This window comes from Egretta garzetta, unplaced genomic scaffold (genome assembly GCF_000687185.1).
Source record: "Egretta garzetta isolate BGI_Z169 unplaced genomic scaffold, ASM68718v1 scaffold354, whole genome shotgun sequence".
In the NCBI taxonomy this organism is placed as follows: Eukaryota; Metazoa; Chordata; class Aves; order Pelecaniformes; family Ardeidae; genus Egretta; species Egretta garzetta.
The window spans coordinates 3,648,149-3,655,527 of record NW_009259593.1 but is presented as its reverse complement, the minus strand read 5'-3'; the positions used below and the strand labels follow the sequence as shown (position 1 = coordinate 3,655,527).

At 37.0% G+C, this 7,379-nt stretch overlaps 1 protein-coding gene across 1 annotated transcript; it reads right to left on the bottom strand.

The window, feature by feature from the left end:
- Positions 1-2,286: 2,286 nt before the first annotated feature.
- On the bottom strand, positions 2,287-7,373 carry PDCD5 (programmed cell death 5). The gene is made up of 6 exons (XM_035893616.1): positions 7,127-7,373; positions 6,610-6,650; positions 5,360-5,421; positions 4,799-4,890; positions 4,486-4,557; positions 2,287-4,089 (listed from the first exon to the last, which is right to left on the bottom strand). Exons 1-6 carry the CDS (start codon positions 7,316-7,318, stop codon positions 4,042-4,044), a joined length of 507 nt encoding a protein of 168 aa, XP_035749509.1. The 5' UTR covers positions 7,319-7,373; the 3' UTR covers positions 2,287-4,041.
- Positions 7,374-7,379: the final 6 nt, after the last annotated feature.

Sequence of the window (7,379 nt, the reverse complement as noted above, 5' to 3'; positions counted from 1 at the left end):
TTGCATTTTCAGTTTTTATCACTACATTGGATAAGTATATATAAATATATATATTTATATATATAAAGATATATTGGATAACCAGGTATTTATTGCCAGAGGTAATTGAAATGTCTCTATTTTTATTGTAGTGTTACAAACCATTATAGTGTATATTTCTGTATATTTCAGTAGCTGGGAAAACAATAATCCATAACATCTGCATCGCCACATTAGAAATTTATATGTGCTATTAATGTGAAGGGATGTAATCCTTGCTTATTTCTTTACAATGATCCCCTGTTTTGGATCTGAATGATCAAGTTCTTATACAGGAGGCAAGATACTGGGAAAAAGTAGAGAGCGCTCGACAAAGCTAACTTTGGACTTGCTGTTCACAGCCTAATTAAAAAAAAAAAAAGCAGAAGCAAGCATGTATAAGGACACACAAAACTGTTTTAAGTTACGGGTTTCCCCCCACCCCCTCCTCTAAAGCAAGTCGTGCAAAAATGCACAAATACTCATGACTCTGAACCTGGGCAACATCTGCCGACAAAACTGCTGCTCAGGAGCCTGCTCTGGACTGCTCTTTAAAAAGGTGAAACTCCAGTTATGAAAGGTACTTCTCGCATCAGTAAGCATTTGCTGGAATAGGCCAAATATTACCCCATTCCTGGAGGTGATCACTGAAGAACTGAAAGCTCACAAGAAACCATGAGACGGCTGCTTCGATTTGGACTTCGTTTTCTATTGTTTCGGTTATGGTAGGAGAATGTGTAAATAGCACAAGCCAGGTTTCTAAGTGCGGTATTTTTTTATTCTCAGCTCATCACATCCAGCTTGCTTTTTATTTCATAAACTATTTGTATGAATAATTCTATTTCTTTTAACTGTGGTATTAGTAAACTGCCTGGCAAAGTACAAAGCTGGAAGACATACTGGTAATTTTTTTCAAGTAACTTTTTAATCTAAGAGGTAAAATATGCAGTAAGTGCACATATGGACATTTGGAGATGAGGGTTATGTGTTTATTTTTCTAATAATTTATGAGTTCATCTGATTTTCTAATGTGCCTTGGATTTGTGCCAAATGATGGAAAGAAAAAAATAGTAAAATAACTCTTGAAAATGCTGATTTCTTTGAGTGCGTTTTTCAAAGCAGTCTTTTACACAGATTTCCTTGCTTTTGTTTTTGTAGGCATTTGAAGACTTCACCTTGTGTCTATGTGTAAATTGAGGGATCTGTTGGAATTTACTCTCAAGTTCAGCATGACCCTCTTCCCTCCTACGTTCATGAATTACTATTACTAGGTTGTGTGGGTTTGGATTTAAGGCATGGAGGTGTACAATACAGAATTGTTAGTGAAACCAAATGTTTTCACACAACGTCATTCTCTAGCTCTACATTCCCATTAAAAAAAAAAAAAGTAGGATGGATATTCGGCTATAAGCCAGAAGAGCAAGAGGAAAGACACATGAACTAGTTTTTTTCCTTCTTGTGATGCTATAAAGATGACCTAGAATAAGTCACGTATCCTTACCTTTAGGAAAAATAAGCTAGATATTACAAAGCTTAAGATAGAAGTAAACTGTCATAGATCTGTTCCAAACTGTAGCGAGAATTTTGCTTGTGTTTTAGTTATACTATGTATTTAACTAAATGATTCTTGTCTTGAGACTTCTTGACAATACGGATGAGAAAAATCAGTTTATTAGCTTTTTAATACTGGTGATACTATGCTACAGAGTAGAAGTACAGAACATACTGCTGTAACTACTGAACGTGAGTTAGCACAATGACACCAAGTTCAGTATCAAGTGTTTTTCTTGATTCTTAATAAGCATAGTGTGGTTGAATAGCTTTGGAAACAGGTTGAAAGATAGCTTATTAAGCCCCTTTGAAAAGGATTAGAGATAAGTATCAGAGGATGTGAACTCTGAATTTAGTTACTTGCTTTTTTCCTGTTAAAAACAAATTTTGAGTACAAGAGATTATGGAAAACAACTTACTCAATGCTGTTGTATTTTAAGCATGAAATACTTTATGCAAGCAATGGAACAGCTGCAACACTCCCAAGTTTGAGCCTTGATATGAATGGTTATATAATTATTGGTTAGAAGTAGTGCTTGCCTTTGAAACTGCCCCCCACCCCCCCAATGAAATGCAAAATTTGCCAGAAAAAAAACCAACTAGTAGCTTACTAAGGCAACTTAACATAGACTTGGTGCATATTGCCTACTGTATTTTTTAACAAAATACGTATTTTAAGACATCTAAGAGGAGAATATATTTTTTCTTTAGTTTTACAGAAAAAGTATTAATTCGTTAATCTGAGTTTTCTATTCTATTACAGCATCGGAACAGTTGTCCTTGTGAACCTGAGGCTACTTAAGTGACCGAGCCACACTTCAGTTTTATTCAGTGTTCAGTCTAGGGTAAAGCTTATTCCCAGGCATTTTGGATGTGTACTGTGTTTTAATAAAAGCACTTCAATGCCAAACAGCTCCACTATAATCTAGATGATAGAAAGGTAACGAATGACTAACAAATTATTTAGGTAAATGGAATAGGTTGCAAGTTTCCTTTGACGTGCTTAACCAAGCTTGTAATTAAAAAAATCCCTTAATAGTGCAAACAGACTGAAGTCAGCTTCATGACACTTACCATTTGTGTGCAAAGCATGTTACTGTACAGTCCAGTTTAATCTCCAAAAGGTTGCAAGTTAAAATAAATCCAAAGTGTTACTTCATTTTGACAACTGAGATTTGGGAACAGCCATTTTAAAACAGGAAGGCAATAAACTTATGTTGTTACAAGTACAATCTGATGAATTTAGGAATGGGAATGTGAAACATGGATGCTTAGGATATACCTGTAGCCCTAACGGGAAAACTTTTAAACCATCTATCACCACACCTTGGCTTGAAACTCTTCACGCTAGTAAAGGGTCCTTAGTCTAAAGAAATTAGCATACATCCATGATATTACTGAAGTTAAAGAATCCTAATAACAAACATAGACAAGCAAAATACCCAGTCTAGTCCAAGTGAAACAAAAATAACAACTGTTTAAATACTTTTTAACCACATTCACACAAGATGAAGAACACTCACTAACGCTCACTTTAAACAATTTTATTCTGTTCCAAAAACCACTGCAGTTGGGATCATACATGTTCCTGTTAAATTATGTCAGAAAAGGGTTTTGTGGTGGTAGAGCGTTTATTGGCATGTTACAGTATTTATCCAACATATTTCCATAACCATATTTTTGAATAAATGTATAGCACAAGTTCAGTTTTACTTTATGCATGCAGGAGTTGCCGAAAGTTTAGGAAAACAGTCTTTTTTTTCAAAGTAAGAAACACTCCAGCCATTTGATAAAAATGGAGGTAGTTTTAAGAACATATGATACGAAGTGTCTGAACAGTGCTATGTTACACAGTTAACTTGCTTTTTTTGAGACAACTTGATTATTTCATAGGGGAACAGTTCAACTGTATGCTGGTTACACAGACTGCCTGATATGAAGTCCTCTGATCCAAACACTACTTTGATACCTTCACTTCACTTTATAAATTTCCAGTAAGGACTTGAGAGCCAGTGAGCTGCTGGGTAGGCTTTCTTCAGGGGCTCAGGAAATCTCGTTTCTAACGCTTCTGTGATTTAGCGCCTGGAGGTAAGTCTTCAAACTCCTAGAGGGGAGGGACTGTTCCCAGCTTTATAGTTAGCTCCTCCTCATGTTATGGTATCTCCAATAGCAGCAAGTTAAGTGTGTGCAGTTGCTGAAAGCACAGCTTACACAATGAGTAAGGGGCAACAAAATGTTCATGCTAACGAAGCAGTGGGGAACCCCATGCTGCTTGGGCCTCTTATACTACAAAAGTGTTAAATTACAAAATCCCCTTCTCAGATTTGTTTTACAAGACAAGTTCATTTGTTGGCCTTTTTATAAAAAAAAAAAGTAAAGAAGCGTAAACATTTTCAGATCTTGCATTCTGCCTGATAACAGCATCTTGCCTTTTTCCAGGCCTTTTGTTTGGCAGACAGTCTTACAGTAGTATTAATAATCATCCTCTTCATCAGAATCCAATACTTTCCTTCTGTTGAACTAAAATGAAAATAACATGAAGTGGAAATAGAAGGGTCACGGTAAATCCAACATAGAGCAAGCTTTTCAATCTTGACGCGTTTCACAATGAATACATTACATGGGAGCAGAACATTCACCCCATCACAACCCACAGCCCCGCAAATCCCCGCCTGGCATAATGGTACGGGACAGACGCAGGGTAGTTTGTCGCACAACAGAACACCGATAGCCCAGTGCCAGTATCTGCAAATTACACTACTGATACGGACTGCTATGACTTAGTCCCAGCACTTCTCTGCGTAGGTGAGAGAACTAGTAAATACAGGTAAGTTCTAGCCTGAATTGAAACGGTCCAATACATGAGGCTTTCTGCTCAATTATATATTAAAACTATATGTAGGAAGTGAAGTTTACCTTTACTGTTGTTTTCTTTTCTGTTTGCTGACTCACTTTTTCAAGTATTTCTATCAAACCTTGTTCTGATACCTAGGAAAGCAAAAGAAAAGCCATATAAACATAATCTGAGAGATGCTTAGCATCAAACAACTGAAACGCACTTTCCCTTCTTAAAAAGGTGTTTGATGGAATTATATAATAGTATTTAGAAGCTCTCAATGGCCTTTTTCAGTTTTTAATTTACAGGTATTAAAAACATTGAATTTTTTTGAGAATGAATTAGGTTTGAAAATTAATATATGCGAGAAAGAATTAGAAAAGCGTAACTCACCTTTCCGGCTAGCTGTCCAAATCTTGCCATCTGTATAAGATAATTCTCTACTGCTTTTGCTTTGTCTGGTTTCACAAGTGCTAAATTGCTTACTGCAACAAAAACAGGCTCTGTTCATTTTGTTTTGAAGCATACTCAAATACCTTCAATAGTAACTAAAAAGTGAGAAATGTCCCTATGAAACAGTCTTCTTCACACCAGGGTCATGAAATAAATTGAAAAGGCATTTTCATTTGTATAAAATAAAGATACAAGATGGTAGTTTTATGTCTGTCTTTTCCATACTTGCTCCTAATTAGATTTAAGTAATTTTGACTCTCACTACACCTCCTACTATTAATTAAAAAAAAATTTTGATTAACATCATTCAGATGTCAGTTAACCCCTCCCCTCCAATCACCGATTATCATCAACTGAGAAACTCTTAACAGTTTTATCTTCCCATCAACAATAATATTTTTCTAGTCCAGCCTCTATACAAGCACACGCACGCTTGATTTGATCAGCACTGGGGTACAGAAGATAGAGGATTTTTTATTAGAATGTTACTTGGATACTTACATCTTGCACGAGCTGCTTGATCAAGAACTTGAGCTAAAATAGTATTTCTTATCTCTGCTTCCCTGTCATGAAAAATCAACCACACATTAAAAGTGAGATTTCAAATACCTAAAATAATATGTACAAAACAGCAAACGACAGAAGACTTCCGATTCATGTAAGTAACTTTGTGAGGTCCCTTCAAACTTTCCATTTACTTGATTTCTTTCATAGCACTTTCTGTCATGAGTAGCTACGTACACTGACAAAGTTACATAGCTGACATCTTCAAAGAAATCAAGATGGAGTTCACTACTTACACCTTATTACTGTTTATTATTACATCTTAAAGACAAAAGCCACGCTACCCACTGTAAAGATTCTGCATTCAGTTCCATAGGGAATTTCACTGACAGCAGTGTATGGTAGAGCAGGCATAAGGAATAGTCTGTGCAATTGCAAGACAGAACCAAACCTCATTATTTATTTAGAATTTTTCAATAAGTCTTCATATACTTACAATATTAGACTATGTATTTGCAAAACTGGCGTTTTAGTTTATGCCTTTCAGTTAATACAGACTTTAAATTCTAGATCTTTAAACACTTATTTTCAGTTTTCTACTTAGTGCAAATACTAAACACAGTTTCCACACTGAGCACTGACATGAATTGTTTTGTTTCCTGTTTGTAACTACAATAGATGTCCCAGAAAAATCAAATCAACTAGGAAAGCGTGTTCCCATTGCACTGACAGAGCCAAACCCAAACTTGTCACTCAGACAAAACTCGTTTGGGAAGAGTTCTGCCAGCCTTCCAAGATTTTACGACCAACTTTCACCAACCCTGAAAAGCCAAGGTTTCTGAGTTCCAGAAGCAGATGATGATGGAAATGACAATGCTTCCCAAAAATGTCCTCTTGTATCACTAAGGGTCATGAGGTTATTGTGCTCAGCTGAGTCCCAAAGTGAAAATGGGCTGCTACTGCTGTTTTCCTCCATACCCTCCCACCCCAGTCAGGGGTCAGACTGCCTGACAGCTCTGTTGTAGATCATGCAGTACAGTCACGGCCTGGGAGCCACACTTGGATAAATCAGATTTTAGCTGTCCTTGGATTACATCTTCAACTTTTCAGCTTCTTTGTTGGTGGTTTTTCCAACAACAGAAACAATTCAGCTAAGTATTCCAAAGAAATTAAATACTCAAAAAAAAGAAGTAAAAGGTTCAAACCAATTCGATTTAAGACCACAAGTCAATAGTTCTCATTTATACCTCTGTTTAGCTTCCTGTTGCGATGGATCACCAGAAGGATCCTAAAGAAGAGATCAGAATAAATACGATCATCCAAAAGCATTCCACACAGGACAGCAAGTTTACGTATTCCAGCAGAGTCAATGTAAACTAAACCTGCCTGCTAAACCCGCCTGACCATAGATGAGATCCTGAAAATAAGAATCTGCTGCCCTAGCAAATAAATGTGCCATCCTACACTTTCCTCACAAAGCAGTAATGCAAACTAGCACTACCGGATCTATCCAGACTGTTGTACGTTTGGACATTAAAAGGCCTTCCCGTTAGGTCTAAGATGATAACATTTCCCGAAGTCCAGAAAACAGACAAATGTATTTTAAGCCCTTTAAGGCGAGCTAAGGACAAATGAAAATCAATGTAACACTTTGTATTTATCAACGCAGAAGAAACCACAATCCTAGCACGGCATTTTGGGAGTAACAGAGGCAGCTGAGATGTCTATTCAGAAGCAAGTAACAAAGGAAAAAAAAAACCCAACTTCATGTTGAATCTGCACCTCAAACGTTACAGGTAACATTTCAAAGTCTGAAAGCAGAACGGGAAACCATAGAGCGAGGGAACGAGGCTGATCATAGCTACGGGAGATCCCTTCACAGGAACAACGGGACAGACTGATACGCTTCAGCTCTGAAAAGAGAAATGACTGAAACGACTGATGATGGGAATCCATAAGAACGTGAGTGGCACGGGAAAGGGCCGGGGGAGGGGAAGGTTAAGCGCTGAACCTTCCA